The sequence below is a fragment of the Monodon monoceros genome, unplaced genomic scaffold (genome assembly GCF_005190385.1).
Source record: "Monodon monoceros isolate NGI ecotype Baffin Bay Population unplaced genomic scaffold, NGI_Narwhal_1 Super_Scaffold_15, whole genome shotgun sequence".
In the NCBI taxonomy this organism is placed as follows: Eukaryota; Metazoa; Chordata; class Mammalia; order Artiodactyla; family Monodontidae; genus Monodon; species Monodon monoceros.
This window is the reverse complement of record NW_021703771.1, coordinates 47,390,519-47,416,676: the sequence shown is the minus strand read 5'-3', so window position 1 is coordinate 47,416,676 and position 26,158 is coordinate 47,390,519. Positions and strand designations below refer to the sequence as shown.

Below are 26,158 nucleotides of genomic sequence, written 5' to 3'. Positions count from 1 at the left end.
AAGCATCCACCTGTTTACACACAATGTAGTAAAAAAAAAAAGCAAAACAGGAAATTATATCAAAAGAGAAGTAAGAGTCTGGGGAGATAACAAAGTGGTAAAACTGGTTACCCTTAGGGATTGGAATTTGGCAAGGAAAAGGGAAGGAAGGAGACTTTCACTTTCATTTTATAAACTACTTTATTTAAAAAAATTATTTTTCACAATGAACACTTATTACTTTGTTAGTTAGGAATAAAAATATATTAGGTAGCCTGGGCTCAATTCCAGACCTATTTAATCAGAATATCCAGGGATCAGGGCCTGGGCAAGTACATTTATTAACATCTACAGAGATAATTCTGATATACAGCCAGGTTTGAGAACCACAGATTACATTTACTATCTCAAGAAATGCTTTGTTTCGAGGATAAACAATTTGTATACTTTCTGTATTCTTTCATTTCTGTGATAAGAGTGATTTTTTTTAAAGGGGGGAAAAAACCCAACAGTGCATCAAAAACGTAGGATGTACGTAATTAATGACATATCTCATGTTGACATCCTATCATATCCAGTACCTCAGATTTGATGTTTCAGTTTCTATTTTGAGGGATTTCTGCAGGCACCGTTGTAGAGGTACAGAATCTTTGTGAAACTGCCCTGTAGGAAGTAGGTAAAGCTTTCCCTTCTTCAGAAAAATGTATCCATATGTTTTTAGTTTTGTCTTTTTGAAATTTTTACAACACTTTATTTTCAAAAAGGTAGTATTTTAAATGGTAGAGATCAGAAGGCAGCAGTCACTATCAGCGAAGTTTGGCTTTTAAAATTGTTTGAAAGTATCTGGTACCTCCTTGATCAGTAGAATATATTATATAATTCATATCTAAACTGCTGTGGTTAGAATTTTTAAATTAGGATTAAAATTTTTACTGAAATAAATATTCTCTGGTTTATTTAAGATCAGCAAAATAAAAAGCCTTAAGATTTAAAATTATAACAAATGTAGAAACTAGTACCATATGCTTCATAATTTGAAAATATAATTTGAAGTAACTACTTCTTCTCATTTATTCAACACATGCCTTTCTATATAATACTGTAATAAAAGTATTGATCAAGGTTACCAAAAGTATTTAATGCAAAATCTATCGTTCTCTTTTATTTTGAATTAATGAAATTTTATATTATTTGTATTTCCGTAAAGTATACTAAACTCTGCTGTTTTAAGTTATAGCTATAAAACATTAGTTCATTTTACGTTGCTTTGCTCATTTCTGTCTTTAAAGTGCCATGTAATTTTCATGCTGAATAAAGGCTGACAATATGATGCAATCTACTAATTTATTAATTTGTAAAAAGAACAAAATAAGTAAGTTTTGATGCTGCATTGCATGATAAAGGCTTCCTGCTTATAATTCATGTTACTGTCTTGAGCATGAATCCAAAGATTTTTAGATAGCCTTAATATTATTTTGGTGTGCTTTCAAAATTAAGAATATAAAATATATAAACTAAGTATACTTGAACACTAAATTGCATGATAATGTCTTTTTGCATATACTCTGTTTTCTTGAGTATAGATAATAAAGATTAATCATATATCCTAAAATGAAAAATATTACTTTGGAGTTCTTTCAAGGTAAAGTATATTATGATATAAAATATTTAAGTGTATTTTATTTAAGCTTGAGAGGTTGGAAAGTGTGCTTAGATTTTAAATGTATAACTGTTATATTACTGTGGTACTTCATAATATGTTATAATTCTTGATAAATTTCATCCTTAAATGGTTCAAGTGTGAGTCAAATTATAGTCAAATTAACATGTGGGAGCTCTTTTGACACAGTGAACTTTTGAAGTAGGTATTTCAGAAAATAAGCTACACTGCTGTGAACTGATTGGCTTCTTATTAACCCGAGTGCACACTTCATTGGAGGACAGAATCCAGGGCCACTGCTAGCCCATATAGTGCCTGTGTACACATCAGAAAATCATGCCCGTTTTCTTTGAGTGGAGACAGATGCGTACCAGGCCAGATGGCAGGGTGAGCAGTTCATTCACCGGGTAGATTAGTCCTCACGTGGCCAGTGGCCAGATAATAGCTTTGACAATATGAGTCATTATTCTACATGTAACAGTAGTCTTTTACTAATGTTCTCATATGTGTTCTAACAAGTTGTCACCAGAGACAAGGTAGTCATGTGGGTCCCTGTGCTGGGTCTGGGATTAGGGTTGAGCTTGGGAAGAGAGTGGCTAGGTGCCTTCTCTATTTCAAGAACCACCTAGCTGGGAAGAAAATGGCTCTGTCACTTTACACATCAGGGTTCACAAACGTTTTTATTGTCTTTTACCCTTTTATGATTTGTTTTTTCTTTCTGGATTGTGTTTAATATTCATTTCAGCCTGATTTTCTTTGCATAAAATGGTAAGAAATCACATAGTATAATTTGTTTTGGTCCTCCTTCTCCACAAATAAGGCTTAGCTGTTGCTTTCTCCTGCAGTTTTCACACTTGCAGGGTTTATTTGAGCTGTAAATCATGAGTGCCACTGCCATTTAGAGGTGTAGGGAGTTGCATTGCCTGGGGTCAGAGTGTTGCAGTTCACCGTGACTCCAAACATATGAAATAACCTCTGAAATCTTAGGCTTATGTAGAAATTAATAAGTAGAATTCATATAACTTTCAACAGGTAAACTTACTTCTTTGGAAATACGTTAAAACAGACTGAACAGGGCTTCCCTGGTGGCGCAGTGGTTGAGAGTCCACCTGCCGATGCAGGGGACACGGGTTCGTGCCCCGGTCTGGGAAGATGCCACATGCCGCAGAGCAGCTGGGCCCGTGAGCCATGGCTGCTGAGCCTGCGCATCCGGGGCCTGTGCTCCACAACAGGAGAGGCCACAACAGTGAGAGGCCCACATACCGCAAAAAAAAAAAAAAACAACAGATTGAACATATGTCAGTTGTATCATTTCTCACCGGTGCTTGACCCTTTACACAAAGGCACGTGCTAACCTTTACAACTAATCCTGCTGTATAACTTCGCTCAAAACCCTTTCAGACAGCTGTTATCCACCCTAAGCTCACTACAGTCTGTGACTGTTTCCAGCCGCTGACCTCTGACCTCTCCTGTCTTCCAGTTCCTTCTTTCTTTTCTTTCTTATTTTGCATCTCTGGTGATTCTCCACCCTTTCTCTTTCTTTCCCAGGTACCTTCCTTGGTGAGACATGTGAGGCTGACTATATCTGCCTTCCATCAATCGAAAGAAAGTCTTTTCTCATTTACAAAAACTCACTTTAAAGTTCTCTCTTTCCATTAGCTTTCTTGGCCACAGAAACGGTTTTACTTGTGTATAAACACAGTATCTTAAGTTATTTAATGGAACACATTTGACACCTTTTTATCTGGTTCCCTTAAGTTCCCCTTAGTCTCAGACATCTAGAATGTGATTGAGTTATCTAGTTTCAAGTTTCCTGTATGTGAGAAGAGAAATAAATCAAATAAAAATTTGGTTTCAACAAATGTGTAAATGAACACACACACACGTACAGATGCATGTATTTTGTGCTTTTAGTCTTTAAAGTGGACTTAAATTTAAGTATTTTAAAACACATAGAAGCAATGTGGACATATTAAGGGTGATTTGTCTGTTTTCAAAAGCAAGGACAAATCAGTTTTCCGTAGTGAATGAAAAGCACCTGTCATTATTAGAAGGCTGTAACTGGAGGATTGTGAGGGGTTTGTGATTTTTAAAAAGCTTGAAAGTTTGAAATCCTTTGAATTAAATCAAAATTCAAAAATAAAACCCTTTTTTAATATAAGAATTCTAAATTATAAACTAATAAATCTTTTAAAGAGTAGGTCTTTAATCCTCAAATAATCTTAGCTAGCTTTCATTGAGCACTTACTGCGTTGCAGGGGCCATTCTGAGTGAACTGTGTATAGTAACACTCTCCCCTCTGACACAGCCTGGTGAGGTATTGACAGTGACAAGTGGCAGAGCTACAATTTTAACTCAGAGCCCACAGTCCTAACTACTCAACTTTGCTGCCTCAAAAATAAGCAGTTTAACTTCTCCTACTAGATAGTGTGATTCCGTAAAGTGACCATAACCTAGTAAATACGTTAGCTATCTTTGTTTTTATTTCACATCATGAATTTTTGTGGCAGTGCAGCATAGGTATTTGTTGTATTTTTAAAATGTGGGCTGCAGTGTTCTTTAGAGAGTCTACAAGCGTAATACCACTAAAACAGTCTATTTTTAGGATAATTACTGAAAACAGAATAAAAGTGGTAATACCTAAAGATTAGTTATCTGTGATATATTATAAAACATTTTAAGTGGATATTTTGTTAAGGCAATTATTTTGCTTTTGTTAGTATCTTTGAAATGCTTTTTTCCTTAGATAGGCAATATGTGAAACATGCCTTGTATTTATTCTTCTTTGTGTACCATTCTGTGGCATAGATTTCCTTGCTGAAACACAATCTGGAGATGCAGCTTTCCCAGTCTCAGACCTCTTTGCAGCAACTGCAAGTCCAGTTTACACAAGAACGACAACGACTTACACAAGAGCTTGAAGAATTAGAGGAACAGCATCAACAAAGACATAAATCTTTACAAGAAGCACATGTCCTTGCATTTCAAACTATGGAAGAAGAAAAGGAAAAGGAACAAAGAGTAAGTTTAAAATGACATAAGTTCAAATGTAATCAACAGCCCAATAATTGTTAGCCTTCTAATTTTAAAGAGTTCATTTTTTGCTCCAAAAAATTATATATTGCTTTATTTGTGTTTTCTAGGCTATGACTTCTTGTAGGGGGTCACAGTAATTAAACACGGACACTAATTATACACTGTAGCAGACAAATTTTATTTCTGTTTCCCATGATATTGCCAAGTTCATGATGAAACTAATACACCGTCTGGCTTGTCATATGTTAGCAGTGATGAAATAAATTTAGTTGTAACCACTGTAATCACTTAATACTATCTTGAACTTACAATAGTCTTTCATCAAATTTTTAATTTTTCTCTTTCAGTCTGGATCTACAAAGGACACATGTACCCAAGGAATTTATATTTTTTAATCTCACATTTTTGTCCCTCATACTTTTTCTTATGTACAGAAGTCACAATGAATCGAAATGGGAGACATTTTAAAATAGTATAGTTCCCTGTATACAGCCCTAACAGCTATATGAAAAGTAGTGATACAAATAAATCACTAAAAAAAGACTTAAACAGATACATTATTTGTTTAATTATGTGCCAGAATCGCCCCATATCCGTTATTTAGTTCTGTGTTAAAAGGTTAGTTTGACATAGCCTTAGTGTGATTAACTTTGGTTTAGTTCACTTCTTAACACTGTATTTTTCAATTTCTTCTAGGGACCTTATGGATAAAGATAAAGATTTGATAGAAAAAGTGTTACTAACAGTAATTTTCACCATGTTTAGTTATTACAGATACACATTTTTAATCCTTTATTTGGGTATAGATACTATTTTAAGAAGTGGTATGTTATTTAAAGATTGTTAAAACAAAAAAGTCATATTCTTTTAAAAACAACTCATTGGCCTGTACAATAAGTTGTAGTCTGTTGATCTTGTCCGGAAAATCAAGGAAGTTCCTTTGGTTAAAAATTTGACCTGTTCGCATTAACTAAATAATCTATTCATTGGATTCCATTTGTGAACTGTGATAACTTGTAAGCTTTCACATCAGTGCTTTAATTTTACACATTCAGTCTTTTCAAAACTGTAATCATTTTTCAAAAGAAATCGGAACTGGCAGTTTTATTGTCTGTCATTAGGTTAGCCAAGCTTACCTGAGTCATGATGTCTATACGAGAAGTCCTTTATTTTTACCTGTATCCAGAGGGACTTACGCTGTACGTTTCAGAAAGGACATAAGTAGTCAAATAATTTTTAAAAGCAGCATTTTAGAGTAGTGGTTGAAGAAACACAGCCCTAGTTAGAATGTGGTATCTTTCTCAGAAACCTTTCATGTTATAGATTATAGTAAGGAAAACCCTTCCTGGCTGAGTGCTATACAGTTCACTCTAAACTTGAAGTACCCCGAGCTCTGTTTTTTTTCTCTTGTGGCCATATATCTTCTCTTCGTCTTGGCCACGTGTAGTGTGTTCTCTCTGGCTAGGCTTTTAAAATTAATCACATGAAGGGCTTTAGTTCACTTTTCCAGCTGCCTCCTCTCAGCTTTTGCTTCTGTTCACAAATGCAGGAGCAAAGAATGACTACAGAAAATAGCTACAAAAATTTTGTTAAGGTTGGAGTAGGAAAAGCCCTCATCTCTCTTTTCCTGATCAGAAGGAGATCTTTTCTGATCTGCCCTCCCCCACCTCTTTCCTAAGTCTAAGTCTGTGCACACAGAGGAATTATTCATTCATTTTAGGTGGTTTATGTCCCTTAGCAGCTTCAGAAAACAGCTTTATTTGAAAACTGCCTTAGGTAAAGGGTCTGTATCCCAATTCAAACACTGTATATTGACTCAACCTGATTTCATGATGATTATTCTACTGAAGTGAACCTACTGATTTATTTTCTAGTGATGATCATTTATATCTAATTTTCATGAAAATGAATTAAAAAGACTTGTTTTCCTTGAATAATAACTGAGTTTTAGTAATTTTTCTATTTTGTTTCCATTTCCTTCCCTATATTCTAGCATAATAATTTGAATATGTTTCTCTTATTCTAGGCTCTTGAAAATCATTTACAACAGAAACATTCTGCAGAGCTTCAGTCATTAAAAGATGCACACAGAGAGTCAATGGAGGGCTTCCGGACAGAAATGGAACAGGAACTTCAGACGCTTCGGTTTGAATTAGAAGATGAAGGAAAGGCTATGCTTGGTATTTTGAAAAGATTATAATCCTGTCATATTTATTTTTACATCCTTCTAACTTAAAATTCAACAAGAAATCACAAAGTTTTATTCTTAATTTTTGAAACATCAAAATGAATATCTAAGTGTTGTTCACATTTTATTTGAAGTTACTGGGTGAAGGAGCAAGTATGGCAGAGGAGAATGGATAGAACACAAACAGTAAATTGAGGTCCCCTCAACGTTCTCCATACTCTGGCTGTGTAAGCAACACCCAGTGGTGCTTCCATTTGTCATTAAGGGACTAAACGGAGTCAGAACATTCAGGCTTCCCACAATCCAGTGACTGAAAGGAATAGACAAGGATGGAGCCACATGTCTTTAGACTAGATCATCATATTGGTTTTTTTTCCACTTAAGGATTTTGTTTTAATGAGAAAAGTCATGTCTAGGTCTGACTCTTTGTTTGGATATTTTCCAGAATTTTTATTAAATAGGACTTTTATCTTTGAGGTATTAAAATCACTATAGTTTTTATAGGAGATCAGTTGAGTTTGGAAGAAAAACTGAATATGTATTTGAAGGATTTTTTGTTTGTTTTTTAGTGTCATTCAATGACTTTTTATTCCTGTCATCTCATTTTCCTTCTGTTTGTGTTTTTTTCCAAATTCTCCTAATGTTTTTGACGTCTCTTGTCACACCTCAGTGGCACACTCTTTTCCAAGTAATAATTGAGAACAAAGAAGACCAAAGTGTTCTGAATATTTGGGGCCTCAAAGGGAAAACCAGTTGACCCAGTTCATCTTCTCTACTATTGCTGGGAGTTCTAGGCCAAGTCGTTATAGCTCTCTCCTCTTCCCGAGGAGAGGTAAAAATGGGCGAAGTGTTGGAACTTGTATCCACTGAAACATGAGTTAAATACATTTGTCTTTGTAGACAAAAGACTTTTTGTGGTTTCTTAAACTTTTTATTTTGAGATAATTGTAGATGCACATGAGATTATAAGAAATAGCATCTTTTTCGTCTGAATCGTCTGAACCTTTTACCCAGTTTCCTTCCATGGTAACATTTTCAAAACTAAAGTGCATGTCACAGCCAGGATGTTGACATTGATACTGTCAAGACACAGAACATTCCCATCACCATGGTATCCCTGCTGCCCGTTTATAGCCACATGTACTTCACTCCCTGCCCCCACCATTAATCTCTTCTCCATTTCTATAATGTTGTCATTCTAAGAATGTTGTAAATGGAATTGTACGATATGTAGCCTTTTGAGATTGGCTTTTTTCACTCAGCATAATTCTCTGGAGATTCATGCAGGTTGTTGTATGTATCAATAGTTTGTCCCTTTTTATTGCTAAGTAGTACTCCATGGTATTGGCCTACCATATTGGTTGTCCTTTACCTACTGAAGGACATCTGTGTGTTTTCAGTTGTGTGCAAATTTAAGTTTTTATTTCTTTGGGATAAATGCCCAGGAGTTGAGTTGCTGGGTCATGTGATAATTGTATGTTTAGTTTTTTAAGAAACTGCCACTGTTTTCCAGAGTGATTATTCCATTTTACATCCCCACCAGCAATGTATGAATGATCCAGTTACTTCACATCCTCACCAGCATTTGATGTTGTCATTATTTTGTTATTTTAGCCATTCTGGTAGGAGTGTAGTGATATCTCATTGTGAATTTTACTTTGCATTTCCCTAATGGCTAATGGTGTTGAACATTCTTCCATGTGCTCTTTTGCCATTTGTGTATCTTCTTTTCCAATTGTATTGTTTCTATTTCTACACACACATCTATGGCTTCAACGGCCGTCTGTTGTGCTTGTGACTCCAAATATGTATTTCTAGACCAATCTGCTTTCCTGTGAATTAGATTTATATTTTTTACTGCTTATTACACTGTTAGATATTCTGACTCACACTGTGTTTTAAGATATTAGCTCACCATCTCCCTCAGGTCTAAACTATATTTCCATTCCCATATCTCCCACTTGAATTTATGATATCACTGTTTACTGAGTTGCCAAAACCACGAATCTGGGAGATGCATTCAACCTTTTTTCTTTTGCTTGCATGTCGTGTTATTCCCTCCTTTTAAATATTCTCTGTATCTGTTTCCTCTTCTTTCATCCTTTCGCCACCCTTAATTCACGGTCGTATCATTTCTCACCTGGATTATTACCGCAACCTTCTTGCTGATCTTCCTTCCCACAGTCCATTCTCCAAACTCCAGTTGGGTTAATTTTTTTTTTTTTTTTTTTTGCGGTACGCGGGCCTCTCACTGCTGCGGCCTCTCCTGTCGTGGAGCACAGGCTCTGGATGCGCAGGCTCAGCGGCCACGGCCCACGGGCCCAGCATCGGCAGGCGGACTCTCAACCACTGCGCCACCAGGGAAGCCCCAGTTGGGTTAATTTTTGCAAGACTCAAATCTCACCATGTGACTTCCCCGCTTTAAATCCTTCAGTGATTCCTCATATCCTTCACCAGGTCCTGTCAATTTTTCCACTGAAGCAGCCCTTAACAGCAGGGGAAGCTGAACTTATGCTCTACATGAGGGTCTCGGGAGGAGCCTAAGTTGACTTGCTACAAGCACAGCATTTCTTTGAAGTCTCATGTTTCAGCTTTGAAATTTGTAACTTGTATTTTACTCATATATTCAGTGTTAACATTAAAAACAGTGGCTTTTCCAAAAATCTTCATGTAAAATTCATGTTTTGGAAGATGATCGTGTGTATTCTAAAAGTCCCTCAGGCACACTGCCACACACACCTTAGTTTGAGGACCATGAATGTAAACATGGAGTGAAAGTCATTTTGTACCAGAACTTTCTCAGGCTGGGCTCCATTTTCTTTCCAGTATGACCACTCGCTCTGTGGGCGCCTGCCATACCAAACTTCTTATAGCTTGTCTGACAGAGCGGGTTCTTTCTGCTTTTGCATATGTTACTCCTTCTTCCTGAATGCTTTTATCTTTCTCCACTTGGAGAACCCCAGCTCAGTCTTTTAGACTGTGTTACCGTGACAATTCCTTTGTTGATAGCATCCCCAGTTTCCCCTCTCCTAGGAAATCTGGGTTCTTACACCACGCTGCTTTCATTATAACTGAAACACTGTATTTCATTATAATGTTCATCTCTGATATCCCACCTAATTCCTTGATGCCCTTCCCTCTAGCCTGTGCAATTATAAGAACAGGGTCGTATTTTATTCTCCCATAGTATAGTACCTGGCATTCAGTAAGTGTGGATTGTATGAAATAATCTCAAATTCAGATAAAAATAATGACTTCGAAATCACTGAACAATCACCAGACAGTGCTTAACATCTTTGAGGGCTATCATGGAAGAAGTCTTATGTGGGTGGGAAGTTGCCTCCTAAATATACGTTATAGTACCATTCAACCCTAAAATGTGTTATTCTACTAGTGAGTGAGAAGAGTTAAAAATTTCCTCTCCATTAGCACCTTACTTGCAAACTGAAAACATATATAGAAAACCTTGATCCATTTGAGCAGCTGAAAATTTTCTTATCCTCTTCAAAGCCAGATGGCCTCTAAATTTATATTTTATGATAGTATGTAGTATTTTAAGAGGCATAGACAATCCTATGATATTTTAATGGGAATATGTGTCCTAATTTTAAAAAATAATACTCCTTTATGATTTTTATCTAAAATACTAATATTTTAAAAATACACTAAATCTTTTTTTCCTTGGATTCCAGCTTCTTTACGCTCAGAACTAAACCATCAACATGCAGCTGAAATTGATTTGTTACGGCATAATCATCATGAAGAATTGGCAGCCGCTAAAATGGAATTAGAGAGAAGCATAGATATCAGCAGAAGACAGGTAAAGAACATTCTGTTCTGTGATGTCTTAAATAAATGTGAATAGATTTGAATGTTCGCAATTTTCTGAAAATTATTTTGTAATAACTAGTATTTTCACTAGTAATTATTTACTATCTATATTAAAGAGTTTTATTTTTAAAGGGAGTTAGGTAATTCAACTTTAGTATAGTGGTCAGTTTATTTTGTGACCTTTTAATTGAATATTTTGAATTTTATTTGCATCTTGAGTGAACAATGAAATATAAATAATACAAAGAGTGAAAACAGAATACTATAAAACAGCAGTCTGTCCAGTAGAACTTACCATGATGAGGGACCTCATCTATATCTGTGCTATCCACTAGGATAGTCACAAGCCAAATACGTCTAGTGTGACCAAGGACCTGAATTTTTAATTAAATTTTACTAATATATTTAATTCATTTCAGTTAATTTAAACAGCCATATCAGATAGCACAGCTATCGAAGTAGCAGGTCCTCAGGAAAAAAAAGATAATTTATATGTCCATATCACTAGCACAGCTACTATTCACACTTTTTAAATTTTGCTCATTAGCCAAGTGTACTTTCTTTAATTAGATAGTTTGTGATCCTGAATGTATGTCTGGATGAATGGATTTCTAGTCATAGTACAATGAAGGTTATTCCCTGTTTATTAGTTTATTACTTATGACTTTCACTTTGTTAGTCTTCAGATATGTTAAGTGATCAGCTCAAATTTTTCTTCATTACTAGAAAGTTTTAAATGAGCCACTTTATAACCATGGAGGGAACTTATATTCTCTCCAACTAGGCTGCTGCTGAAATTGACAATGTCTAGGCCTGCAGAATTTGCAGAAAACAGTGACTTGTAGGAAAATGGAAGGGAGCTTATCTGTCAGACAGGATAACTACTAGACCGGCATGAAGCAGACAAAGTCTTCTAAGCAATGGGATGTGTATATACTGGGATGGCCTCCATAGATGCAGGTCCTTTTTAAATTAAAGGACGATGGCACCAGCATTTTACTGCAAGACCATGTAACTTACTGAGTACTTAAGAGCCCTGTATTCTAATATCGGCTCTGCCATTGATTATAGATCATCCTTGGACAAATCATCTCTTGGGTATTGGTGTCTTCAACAGTAAAATGAGGGAGAAGTGCTTATATGGTCTTTTGGGTCCCCTGTGGCCCTGTGGCATCCATATAAACACTTCTTGTATATTGATTATGAAAATAGAGGAGGCCTCGAGGTTTCCTTATTTCAGCAGTTTGCTTTTGAAGCAATGTCAGATTTACGTTTGACATTCCAGTATGTCATTTTCTTTCCCTTAAACACAGAAAGTAAATATGCAGAAAACTTTTAAGAACTATTTGTATTTTTCAGAGTAAGGAGCACATGAGTAGAATAACAGATCTACAAGACGAAGTAAGGCACAGAGAGCATCACATCTCAGGCTTGGATAAGGAAGTACAGCACCTTCATGAAAATATAAATGCCCTAACCAAAGAATTGGAACTTAAGGGAAAAGAAATTCTCAGAATAAGAAGTGAATCCAACCAACAGATGAGGTATGCCTTCAGTCACCACAGAAGGAATTTGCAGTGTTACCTGAAAGACTGTTGCAATGGTATTTAGCAATACATGCCTATTTTTATGACTAGATAGCCTTCTAGTAAGATATTGAGGACCACTTTTTACTTTATTTGTTGACTATGTTATAATTTGGATGTAGAAGAAATGTTTATATTTTGAAAAATGTATATACATTCACTAACTTTGGAAATTGTATGTAATTAACTAAAATCTTTTAAAAATGTTATTTTAAAAAGCATTAAAGGAGACAACTTTAACAAGCTAGAAGATTAGAGCAAAGTAAGTACTTTACTTTAGGCTGTTTCCACTAATTTTCTGTATATTATACCTAAAACCATTTCAAATCTGTTAGAATATGGAAAGTTTTGAAAGCTCGACTTCAGAATAACGTTTTCTTAACTAAAAATAAATTAAACAGGTTGCATGAACAAGATTTAAACAAGAGACTTGAAAAAGAGCTGGATGTCATGACAGCAGACCACCTCAGAGAGAAAAATATCATGCGGGCAGATTTTAATAAGACTAACGAGCTACTCAAGGAAATAAATGCAGCTTTACAAGTGTCGTAAGTCGCATTATATTAAAGAAAATTCATGTGTGGAGAATAAACTGAGGAGCACTGTGTCTAACCTCAGATTAGCTAGTCTTTTGAATCTAATTAAATGATACTTTAAAAGGAAAACTTAAGTGCTGTATTTACAGATGGTAACTGCAATATGATGTATTCTTTAATTACAAGAAGGCAGCTGAACAATTATGTTTTGTCAGCTGCTACTGCTGTGGTTCTACTAGGATGATATTTGTCCAAAGACCTGTCCCTCAGGATCAGGAACCTATCATGCCATGGTGAAAACTCAAAAGATACCCATTACATAATGTTAAGTAAAAAGAGCATATTGTGACCAATGGGGTTATCATGATCCTATATATACACTAATAATACGTATTTTACAAAAGTATCGAAAGATCTTAAATACAAATTTTAATGGTAGTGAGTCCATCTATGGACTGGATTAGGAGGTATTGGAGATGGAGAAGAGCAAAAACTTCCTTTTTATTTTATATACTCTACTTACACATTGTTTGAATTCCTACAACAAGCATTTGATTGTTTTATGATTTTAAAAATCAATAAATGTAAAACATCACAAAGTTAGTACTCATATATAGTAGCTCCAATATCATTAAAACCCAAAGTTCTAATTATTGCTTTATGTTTTAAAAAATATTTAATAGCCCCTCTCTTTCCTACACACTTACTTGTAAACTTCTGTAGCTAATGCACCTGGCATTCACGCCATCTCTGTGGCCTAAACTGTGGTCCAGTTTAAGTTATCTCAGAAATAATCTACTCTAAGCTGCTGCAGTGGTTTATGCACTTTCAGTCTCTCCTCTTCCAATCAATTAAAAAGCCTTCATAAAAACTCTCCATATGCTTCAATAAAGTCAAAATAGTGACTTATTCCCATTACCCTCGGTGTCAAAGTCAAACTTAAAGTCGTAGCTCCAGTGTGCCGTCTCCTGCCTCATCCCACAGCCACCCATATTCCCTGTCTGCTACCTTTGTGTGAGCCACACTGACGCTCACAGTTTCCTTCTAAGAGTCTCCTGTGTTATCCTCTACAGTCCAGAATTAGCTTCTATGTCATTCCTACCTATTACCTTCCTCCAATCTAAAAATCATCTCGCATTTCATCCATTTAACCAGCTAAGCCTCACAGTAAGCCTTGTTAAATTTGTACCACATATGCCCACATTCACTTCAGCTGAAACAGAAAACAGACCCCCCCACACCCCCCGCCCCAGTCACTGGCATTTACTTCAGATGCCTCTGAGGTGAGGTGTTCTTTCTAATGGACACATACAGAATTTTCACATCAGTAGGCACTCAATGAATATTTCACAAATAAAATCTTTGAGGATTCCCTATAATACTTACCACTTCATAAAGTTACCCTTGAAATGGTAAAGAGACTCATGAGGTCGTTTCCCCAGTCACAGTGATTCTGGGTGTTTGCAGTTATTGGGGGTAATTTTTAAATCTTGTGGGCTGCAGTAAGAGCTTGCACACCTGCCGTGTCGAAAAGATATCTCAGGCATTTTGCAGAGATGAGTTACAATGAACCCCAGTGACCACAGTGTTGTTTATCAGGCAGAGGCTAAAATCCTGGTATCCCCCTCTTCATACTCTGAGAAAACATGCTCACAGAAAGAATAACCTCTGTCTGTCCGTGTGTCCGGTCTCCTTAGGAATGTTACGTTATAAAGAGTAAGGGTTATATCTTTGTTTTTACTTTATTCCGTTTTTTATGGTTTTGCGCATTATGAACTTTCAGTAGATAGAAAATAATTTAGTATTTTAATATTCATTTTTAATCAAAGGATTAGTGTGACTCATAAGTCAAATATTTTATCTGTTTTTCTAGCTCTACCATTCAACTAGGTCTATGCTAACCAGCCATATTTCTTTCTTCACCTGCTGTCATTATGTAATTAACCTCTCGTCTTAGGTATCTACTCATTTAGTTAAAAACAAACACATATACAACTGTATTTAGGCTAGCAATGTCTAGTAGATTTTTCTGTAGTAACAAAAATGTGCTGTATCTGCTCCGTCCGGTATAGTAGCCGCTAGCCACAGAGGCTGTCGAGCACTTGAACAGTGGCTGGCGCAACCAAGGAACTGAATTTTTAACTTCATTTAATTTTAATTAAGTTAAATGTAAATAGCCACATATGGGCTAGTGGCCTCCATATTGAAAAGCACAGTTTTAGACAGGTGGATATTTCTGGCGCATATCCTCAGATGCAGCCTGCTGGGATCTGCTGAATGGTTTGGATTTAAACAGATGGAAAGCAGGGAGGGTCCATTCCAGTTGAAGGAACTGGGGAGAACAACTTTTGAACTACTCTCAGCCTGTTTCAGAGAACTAAGGGTACCCTACTGAAGCTCCTAATCAACTGCATGCTGACTTTAAAACTTCAAAATCGGCAAAGCCCTGTGGATGCTTGGCAGTGGGTATGGTGGAGGGACTGGAGGGGCACGGGTCAGCCTGCCACCTGAAGCCTGCAGCTGAGGGGCCTCTGGAGCAGCTGGACATTTCTTGCTTCTGTCCCTGCCCCAAACCTTGTTGGACTCCAGGGAAATGAAATGGGGACAAAAGTTTAAAGGAGGGACCGTACCCTCTAAACATCGTTGAAATGGTGGTAAGAGTTCTGTGTCTCTTACGGAATTATTACTAGAAATCCTCTAGTGCTGGGTATTAAAGTCTACTTAGGTTTTCAGATATGCTACAGAAATTGTTTTATTTTCTTGAGTGGTATAGTATCTTAGTAAAAACATTGTATCTAAGAAATATGTCGTGGTTTTTGTTTTAGAAACAAATGAGAATGGGCCGTTTTAAAGAACTTTAAGCTACATGTAAATATACACAGAACTTGGAGTCATGGCAGATCTTTATTATGCAAAAAAGGTAGTTTGGTTCAGAGATTATTAGTGTTTAGGGTTATTTTACCTTAACTTCTCACTGTACTGAAGCCAAAAGGTAATTTCCTATTGGGGGAAACATTTGAGTTTCTGTACTTGGACTTTAAGTAGGTCAGTAATACCTGATTAAAAAGAAGCTCTCCACCACACCAGAATTACTTATTCCTTAAAAGTTGTTTGAGTTTTTTAAATCTATAATACCCTAATAGTTTTTTGTTGTTGTTATTTGATTTTTAAGTTGCCATACAGCTTATTTTCATAATCTTGTGAGGTAAGGATGAAGTCGTTCTATTGTCACAAGTCTGAATCTGTGCCTGTAATTTATGGGAAAGAGAAGTTTGACGTTAAGCTGCTTGAATTACTATATTTCCTTTACCTTAAGGCTGTAGGAGATAGTATACTAGAGTTCTTTCATTTTATACAATTAAAATTCTAAAATAGATATGACTATTTTAGAATTTAGTCATATTTTAGAAATTAGTCATTAGTGACTAATAATACTGTTGTTTGGCTCTAAAATCTCAACTTACTGATTTTTTGTCATTTATTTTAAAAGTGTGGAAGGACTATCAACTGGGAAACTTTTTTATACAGCTTTTTATGCATTCATATTTTTGGTTTGTGTTATCCATGAGCCATAGACACTGACCTATATATTCTCAGAGCCAAAAAAAAAAAAAAATCAGGGCGTGCGTGCCTGGGGAGAATCAAGCAGTGACCCTAATTAGTAATTTTATATGTTCTACTTCTGTCTGTTCTTTGTATTACTTCTAATGGGAATCTGTATTTTGAGTAAAAGTCTGTATGTACTTGTGTGGTTCCCTCAAGGCAGTTATTTCCCAGGCTTTAATCCTTCCTATACAGCCTTTGGGAATTTGGTCATTTCTGGCTACCTATGATATTATTGTCTTAATATTTTTAATTGACTTGTTTTAACTTAATCAACTTTTCCTGTTAAATTTTTAACTCTGCAGTAAAACCATTATCACTACTGAAAAATTTCACCCATTATTCTAAATAGAAGTTAAGCCATAACTATATAAATGTGACTTCTGTGAAAATACAACAGTGTTATTAGATCCTGGCTAGCACTGATGCTTGAGGCCTGCCTGAGTGCTGTGAAACAGCGTAATAAGCATATATGCTATGAAGACCAGTCAAGATACACAGAACCTAACAGACTTCCTCCTTGTGGTCAGAAAGATTAAAGGAGAACAAACTAAACTGTCTCCTGTATCACTAGTCGTTCACACCTAGTCTTTGGGAAGCAGCTGGCTTAGAGAGTTGAGTGGGGCAACTGAAAGGGAAAATGTTGACTGCCCGGTGTTGGCGTGAATGGGCATCAGAAGAGGACGAAGTGTGCTTCCCCCATCAGGATTTTGAAAGACTAATAATTCTTGGAATATGTTTGCAGGTTAAATCTACATCATATTACTTGTTCTCTCCTTTAATGCTTTCCCATTTGTGTTTATATGGATGTTTCTTCAGTTTAATCAATTATTTTTTTCCCTTTACTATCCAGGTATCTTTAAAAAAATTTTTTGGTGCTGTAAAGGTATTTTGTGGAGAAGATTAACTGATAATAATTTTGTAGGTAAAGAATGTTGAAACTAAACAAAAACATACACTGGAATTTAAGTTCAGAGACCTTTATTATGCAAAAAAGGTGGTTCAGGGATAGTAACTGACTATTTTAGACTCACTTTACCTTAACTTCTCATTGTACTGGAACAAAAAGACATAATAGTTTTTTTTTTTTAACTTTACAAATGAAGTACATGTATTTATTTACACCCCAAGAAGATGCTTTCTGAATTTTCCATACTTAAAAGCAACATTCAGAATTATTCTAAGACATAATAGTTTTAAATAAGGCTTTAAATTGAGTTTTTTAGTGACCATTTACTACCAAGTATTTTTGTTCAGCTGCAGGAAACAGTGCAGAAATCTTGTACCTTGTTTTTACTGATAAAGAAAGTACTCCAGTGACATCTTGTGGCTACTCTGGTATGAAACGCAAATGCCTTTTTCCATGTTTCTCAAGCTTTACAAAGCCATTGCCCATAAAATATAAACCTTTGCCCATATAATGCCACATCATGATAAAATGCAAGGTTACTTTATATGAGCTCAGTGAACTGTCACAGAAGAACAAAAGTGAAGATAATGAAGCTAGCCTCACACTGAACTGACGAAGTCCCAACTGATCCTGAGACAGTCACTCCCTAACCCCACACTTCCTCTCCCTCATACCTCCCTACTTCCCAGATTAGAACTTTAGCCATGGGGCCGGGTAGGGAGCCAAAAATGTTATCTCCAAGTCTTTGGCTTGAGCTGAGTTAGTGGAATTTACTAAAAGTACTAAAATGCACAGATTCTGGTACCCCTCTGGAACTGGAGGGTGGGAGTGGATCACTGATACCTAGAGAATAGATCATCTAGAAGTTACTCAGTATTTGTTGACTGAATAAATTTTTCCGTGACTCTTCATTAACCATAATTTTGTTGAGCTTAGTTTATTCTGCTTATTTGGAAAACAAGTTTTAAGATTGTTCTAATTATTTGAATTTTCTAAAATTGAGAGTGCTTTCTTTCAAACTACACTAGCAGTTTCCATTTGCACCCTCGTCATTCTGCCCTGTGCTATATTCTTAGACTCTGCAGGGTCCATGGCACCTCTGCTCATAAAAAATGGCCTCTATTCTAGAGTCTTCAGTGGCATTTAGTTCTGTTACCTTCTCATTTCATTCAGGGCAGAACAGGCCTAGAAGGAAATATGATTCTTCTTTTATCCGATGAACTGGGTTTTTTATTTTCCAGTTTATATATTCAGTATATTAACTGATATGCAGAATTTGTAAACTGCATTTCCCATAAACCAGGAAAGAATGATGTCGTATGTGTGTGTCCTTTGTACCCCTTTCCTCTGTATCTTCTGTCCTTTTTATATATGTTAACAAACGTTATGTCATCACACAATATCGTATACGTGGTAAGTTCTCCTAATAGTAAGCCTACATTTCCAGCATCAAGTCTGCATTGCTAGGTTAGTATTATTCAGTCTATTATTTCTTCTACAGAGCATACCTCACCTCATTCCCATACACACTTAAATGACTTAAAAATGAGCGAATTCTTCCAAAAGTAATCTGCAAAGCCTTTAATAACATCACCTGCACTTGGAGAGCCTTTCGTAACTCTACCTCTCGAGGCAATCATGTCATTATGCTTACGAGTTCTAACGGAAAAAGTCTGATTTTAAATTTTTGTGTGTTCAACTGAACCAATCTGAAAAATACAGGCATTGCAAAAGAATGTCTGCGTCATATCAATGAAAGGTTTTCTTGTTTTTAGACTAGAAGAGATGGAAGAAAAATATCTAATGAGAGAATCAAAACCAGAAGATTTACAGATGATTGGAGAATTAAAAGCCATGCTTACAGAAAGGGATCAGGTCATAAAGAAACTATTGGTAAGTTGTTTTGGTTTGGGGGGGGTAGGGGGTTCTGGTGTAACCATGTTAGTAACCTGTAGACTGTTGATTGGGAAAACATGAGAAAATATTTTTAAGTAATGCTAAACAAAAGTTGAAAGTACAAAATATGTGTATTGTGATTGAACGTTTATTAAAATGTTTATGAATGAGGATAAGAAATACAAAGTAATTTTAAATTTGGTATTATGGTAAGGAGAGATTGTGTCTTTTTTCAGTAATTTTTAAAAAGAAATACTTTTTAATACATATTGAATGTTTAATAATATGTTATTGCCAGTGTACAGTTAATATACTACTGAAGTGTGTGTGTGTGTATTGTACATGGAGAATTAGAATTGGATGGGAAAGAACGGTCAACACATACATGCACAAGCCTGCATTGCACCCTTCCACTTAGTCCTGTTAACTTCCTAAAGTGTGTCCCACTAAAACCTGATCCAAAGACATGCTTCATGGAAAAAGGATTCTGTTTTCTTAGGGGTCTAGCCTAAGAAAAGCTACAGGCTCTGTCTTGAGAGTCTCAGTGCACACTGAGATGTTAGCGGCTCTGAAAAGTCCATCAGGGAAGAAAATACAGATTTAACAATAAATACACTGCCTTCATTAAAGTCATTATTCCTCAAGAATTAAAAAAACACAGATGTTTTAAAATTCATAAAACATTTAGAGTCTTCTAAAATTATATGACCTGATCAATAATTAAAGTATTGCTTTTTACTGCCACTAACAAATAAAAATCAGTAAAACTAGAAATAGAATGCTAATCATTCTGATTACTCATTGATCTCTTCATGGAAACTTTGGACATTAGCATGCAAAGAGAGCCTAAGAGCATTTATTTCTGAAGTCCTTTTTCCTTAACATATTTATTTCTCTTAGCATTTAGGAAAGCCATCCTGTTGTATGGGACTAGAAGTTCCTGCCAAAAAGCAGCAGGTAGTTGATTGGGGTTCATAGATGGAGCCCAGGAGCAGGGCTCCTGGAAAGACAGAATATGTGCTACTTCATCCCAGTAACCACCCAATTTTCCAAGCTTTGTGAACATGAGCACAGGCATCATAGCTTGCTCTGTCTCTGTGTGACAACAGTAGAGTCATGAAAAATTACCTTATATTCTACGTATGAAATTAGCAAATGTATTACTATGTTTCACCTATGGTAGAAATAGCTGTTGATTTTCCAATTCTAGCCAGGGAATGGTCTACACTCTTTTCACTACACCCTAAGTCTGTGGACTGTGAGGCACATGGGCTGAGATTAATGATGGTCAGTGGTAACTAGGAGGGGGTTGAAAATCTAGTTCTCCTAGAGCACACAACCCTGCCTTTCACACGCACAGTGATCCATTCACTTATGTGTTTACTTCCTACAGTCTGGTTGTTCAATTAGCACCTGTTGGTGAAGCCAAAGGCAAAGGGTTTATCTCTGCATGGGCCATTCACTTTTTCTCTGTTCTGTGGTTACCATTGCTGTAATACATTGATGTCTCACAGAGGAGATTAGGCAAGATCAAATACTTTTCCAGTACTCAAGAATAATGATATACCATAGTGCCATCTTCATGTCTGGAAACAACTCAGCCATGCACAGAACAGCTCCATGAATGCAGGTTAAGCCTGCTCAAAATGCACAGTCAGCCCTCTGGAAAAGAGATGGGCCAAATAAAACATTTAGCTCTAGCCTTGGAGGGAAAAGGTATGAAAGGGTAGAGAAGAATCCCAGAGCACAGTGTTTAAAATGTGTTGAAAACTCACCCACCAGCAGACTTTAAGATTTCTAGACCTGACAGGTCTAGAAATCTTTGAATAAGATATATAAATTTTCATTCAGGTTTTATATTAAATTTTGAATGAAATGGCATTTATACAATGAAGTTTTTAAATATTCAATAGAAAATGTTTAAGAAATGTTTGTAATTCTTTTTCATAGGAGGATAATAAATTTTATCAGCTGGAATTAGTCAATCGAGAAACTAACTTCAACAAAGTGTTTAACTCAAGTCCTACTGTTGGTGTTATTAATCCACTGACTAAGGTATGTGCTGTAAACATTGTAAAATAGGAATATGGTTTAAAACTTGATTAAAATTTTTATAAAATATTTAGAGCAGAAGATAAAGCTTCCAAAAAATGTTTTCTTAAATTTAATAATCTAGGACTAAAATCTATGAATTCTTTATATACTCATTTTCAAATGAGATGCTAATAATATTCATTTATTTGTTGAGAATTCATATTCCTTAAAACAGTATTTTATTAATATTATAAAACCTTGGTTATACCATTTTGTTTTCTTATATCTTAAAAAAAAGAAAACTCACTTCTGAGTCGCTTCAGGATAACTTCTTGTCATTTCCTTAGTGTTCAGTGTCCTCTATGGGGTCTTGAAAAGTACTCCAAGCCCTGTATACCCAACAGCTCTCCCTGACTTAAGGCCTGCCATCTTAATGGGCCTTGGGTTGGACATGTATTTTGTTGCCCACTAATCTTCAGAGAAGGGCCTTACTTCTCACAGTCTTAATCACCTTTCTTGACAATTAAAATTGAACATGACCTATTCTTACATTTTGTTGCTGTCTTAGGACAGATAGAAGAGCCTTGCAGATAAATGAAATGGACATGGCTAAGTCTTATACATCTTTGTACCCGAGCTTCCTATGACTCCCATCATAGTGCTATAGGTATAGTGAGTACTAAGTAAATATTTGTTCAGTTGCAAAATTTCATCATGTTTTCTGTAAGCTACTACAAATTATTCTGGTGAATAAAGCAAGTAATAAAGAATGAATAATTATGTATATGGGCTTTATAGGGATTACATATCTTTTAGCAGGAATCAGTAGTAGAAATAAAAATGCCCATGCTAAAGCTATGTTTTGGATTCAGATTTAATTAATTTGCACATCATATGTAATTTCTCTTAGGCCCTTAGCCAGAAAAATTTCTGCTTTCAAAGCTCATAAAACTTCTCTATTAAGAAGATGGAATCTATCCTTTCTTCACAACTTAAAGTGCTCCAAACTTTAAACTTAAATGTTTATTAAAACAGAATGACTTGAATGATTTGCAAAATGGAATGACTAAGTCAGGAAGCCTATAGCTGTATCTCCAGAGTCCAAAACAGTGTCTGGCACATAAAGGCCTCTCAAAAAAAAAAAAATTGGTGAATGAATGAATATAGTTAGTTTCAGTTTTTAAATTCATTATTTAGGGTGAAATAAGCTTTTAATTAAAAAGCTAGGTTATGAGACTTGTTGAAACAAGATTAGAAATATTTCCTTTTTACCTATTTTATTGGAATTACATTTTTAGCCACAAAACCATTACTGTAGAACTTTACCAATGATACTTTTGATTTGTTAAAATAGAAACCTTAAGTAGGTTTAATTATGCCCTCTCATGACTAGAACAAGAAAATGCTAAAGATACATCTTTGTAAATTTTGACTAATAGGGACTCAATTTTCACAAATAATTCTGAAGAAGATATTGTTCTTCCTTTCTTTTTGCAGTTATGCTAAAATAGGCTTCTTTTCAGAGACTTCGTGGTTCACAGAAAATGACAAAGGACAATGTCTAGATAGTTGAGATCATTATAAGCAAAGGAAAAGGACCATCTTGTCTATTAATTGCATTTTTTTTTCAAACTCTGGAATCATTTTGCAAAAAGTTATTTCATAAATTAGCACACATTTATGTTAATTTTTATTACACAAAGCAAGATGATGTTCATTGAATCTACAGATGAATAGAGGCTAAAGTTAATGACTTGAAAGCTGATAGATTTTAATAATCTGAAATTGTATTGCTCTTTTCATCCATCAATTTTAAAAACCAATTAAAAAAAAAAACATTGATCGCCTTTGTTTTATAACCTTTAATTTTTTTCATAGATTGTGAGCTAATGGTAATACTACCAATTAATTGGTAATTGAGACTTAAGTATACAGATTTCATCTTCCCTCTTCAGAGAGATGGTGCAGTGAATTTAAAACCAAATTATTTCTCTAGGTCAGCTCTAAGTCTTAGGTAGAAATGTGAGATTTGATTCAAACTACTTTGCCAAGCATTTTCTCATTCCTTTTATTTTCCAGGCAAGGACTGCCTCCCTTTGACAGATGGCTAAAGTTCACAGACCTCTCCTTTAAAATTATGTTAACTTTTCACCTTCTCCTAATTTTAGCCTAAACCCGTTTAACCTCATGGTATCCATGAGATCTGCTGTTTCCCCCTTTCCCTTTTCCTCCCAATATTCTTTATCCCTTGGCCTTCTTTCCACCCCCTCCTCTCCTCCCCATGAACCATTCCTAAACATTTCTTCCTCATTCTTTCTGTCCTAGCAGCATGTCTGTCTGTGAGGATTCCATGTAGATAAAGAGCACCTCCAAGGATCCCCAGACCACACTTTGGGTAACACTGGTTCATCTTAACATCCAGCTTCCGAAATTTTCCCATGCCAAATTTGTATCTTCTATTGTTCCTATTTTCTCATTCGTCCTTATGCAGGGACTGTCCTCACATGTATTATTTTTAATACAGCAAAAGAAGAAGAACAATAAATCACCAACAAACAGGTTTGTGAGCGTTCCCAATCTAAGTGCTCTGGAATCTGGTGGAGTGGGCAATGGACATCCTAACCGCCTGGATCCCATTCCTAATTCTCCAGTCCACGATATTGAGTTCAACAGCAGCAAACCACTTCCACAGCCAGTGCCACCCAAAGAGCCCAAGACATTTTTGAGGTGAGCCCCGTCTCACCAGTGATTTCTTTTCTTTTTTAACTTGAGAAATTTACTTTCTTACATTGCAGAAATCTACTACTTTAAGAACAGCCTAGGAAAAGAAATTTTACTGTGAAATATTTTCAAAATATATTCACCACCTCTCTAGAGAACTCCTTTTTAACTCTGTTAAAAAGATTTTTTCTGTTTCCTTGTCAATTTTCTAAATGCTTGAAGAGGTACTAATGTAATTCATATGCTTAGAATTTTAATATTTATATTTATGGACCAGTGCTTCATTTTTAGAATTATCACCAGTTTTTCATTAATAATCCATCCCCCTTATTACAGAAATTCAAGATATTTTTTATTGCTTTTGTTTCTTATCTGTTTATTTTTCCCTTGCTTATTTATAAATATATATGCACTTATTGCCAAAATAAAAAATATATAAGCTCTGGGAACTTAATGACAGAAGTAGGAAATTTAGGAAAAAAATTTTATAATTAATATTCCAGTTTTATCTCAGAGTCCTTGAGTAAATGTATTAACAAGTAAAATTTGAATGAAATCCAATTGTTTATCCATTAAATAATTAGTCAGAAAGTGCTGTCATTTTGTGCTTACCTTACTATTACTGATCTTGTGCTATTTTAAAATTTATCTTTTGACTTATTCTTACTAAGTCTCAGTGTCACTAGTAATAATCAATCATACAGGTAGACTACTTTTTTTTTCTAGGCTAAGTGATTAATGACTAGTTAATGACATTATTTTAAATAGAAAAAAATAGCAAGAATGAAAAATAGTCAAATACACCTTTGAATGTGTCTCCTGCTAAATACTTTGTGTTGCTTATTTTCCCTTGTGCATGGGTATGTTCAGGTGTCAGTAAGATGCATGTGCATGGGCTCAAGGAACATGACTACTGGAGTTTCCATTACACATTGTTGCGTGCCTTGTAATTTCCCCCAAAGACGGTAGGGATCCTTTTATTTTCTTAACTAGCCCAAAGAATCTTTAGTTAGAGTTAAGATAAGTATAAATTATATAAATTTGAAGATGGAGGGGAAATTGGCATTTTAACGTACTCCTTTCCCCTAGAGTATCTGCTTATGGAATTATGAAAGTTTAATATAAACATATAAAAAATATTATACCATGGTTTAGTTACTTAATTTAGTTATAGTTAAGGACACATCTGTAAGAAATGCTTGTGTCGGATTCTAAAAATTTTTTTTAATTAACTAAAAGAGAAAAGGTGCTGAACAAGAAGAATGTTACCTGGTTCTCTCTTATTTCCTACAGTTCCTCCTGAACTTTTTTATTCCAAGAAGGTCACCTGACTTTTCTCAACTGTTTGATTTTTTTGTTTCTTGTAATTGTTGTAATGTGGCTCCTCCTTCACGGACTTCATCTGAGCTGCTGCTGCACTCTCATGGAGTGGAGAACACAGTCCAGTGTAGAGGAAGTAGCAGATCTTTAAAATGCATCTCCTAACGTAGGGAACCAGTTGTGGTCATCTGCACTGATGTTTTATGTGCTTTTCCCTTCATTTTGCAAAACAGCTTAATGCTGGGTTACATGTCTCTCTTTTTATGAATTCAGTCCTCCTCAGAGTGAAGCTTCCCCGGTGGCTTCTCCAGATCCCCAGCGCCAGGAGTGGTTTGCCCGGTACTTCACATTCTGAAAGAATTGCTTTGGCACAGTTCTAGGCGGACTGTTACTAAAAGCATGACCTTATGCAGATCGTTATGTGAACAGGGTTTCCTCTGTCAGACACGGTGAAAGTATTTGTCTCTCCAATTGAAAATGCCCTGTATTTCCTGTGATATTTATTGGAATCACTCTATAAGGTACTGTATTATGTGTGTAATTATAACAGTTATTTTTATTTGAGATGGGAGAGTCTTTAATCTTTGTAATTACTGCATAATAAATTTTGTTAGAACAAACAGTCTTTCTTTTTTGCTAGTAAGTTTGTTTTAACTTTTAAATACTTTTTAATTCCAGGTAAGACTTGCCAGAAAAAGTTTTACTACAAAATAATCATAAAATATCAAATTACTTCAATAACAAAATCAGGACAGGGAAATATAACCTGTTAATTTGTTTCATTTCCGTGTATAACTGTAACTGTGTTCTCTAAGTTTACAAGGCTAGAATGAAAACACATGTGGAAATTATGGACTT

The 26,158-nt window shown here is 35.4% G+C and overlaps 1 protein-coding gene across 1 annotated transcript in view; it reads left to right on the top strand.

Annotated features, from left to right (window-relative positions):
• Positions 1 to 25,922, top strand: part of FAM184A (family with sequence similarity 184 member A) — a 120,098-nt gene extending 94,176 nt beyond the window's left edge. The window contains exons 10-18 of the mRNA XM_029223297.1: positions 4,448 to 4,660; positions 6,702 to 6,855; positions 10,556 to 10,683; positions 12,054 to 12,238; positions 12,682 to 12,828; positions 19,105 to 19,222; positions 21,176 to 21,280; positions 23,784 to 23,986; positions 25,574 to 25,922. Of these exons, the coding sequence (XP_029079130.1) occupies positions 4,448 to 4,660; positions 6,702 to 6,855; positions 10,556 to 10,683; positions 12,054 to 12,238; positions 12,682 to 12,828; positions 19,105 to 19,222; positions 21,176 to 21,280; positions 23,784 to 23,986; positions 25,574 to 25,655 (1,335 nt within the window). The 3' untranslated portion in view covers positions 25,656 to 25,922. The remainder of the gene's footprint in view (positions 1 to 4,447; positions 4,661 to 6,701; positions 6,856 to 10,555; positions 10,684 to 12,053; positions 12,239 to 12,681; positions 12,829 to 19,104; positions 19,223 to 21,175; positions 21,281 to 23,783; positions 23,987 to 25,573) is intronic.
• Positions 25,923 to 26,158: the final 236 nt, after the last annotated feature.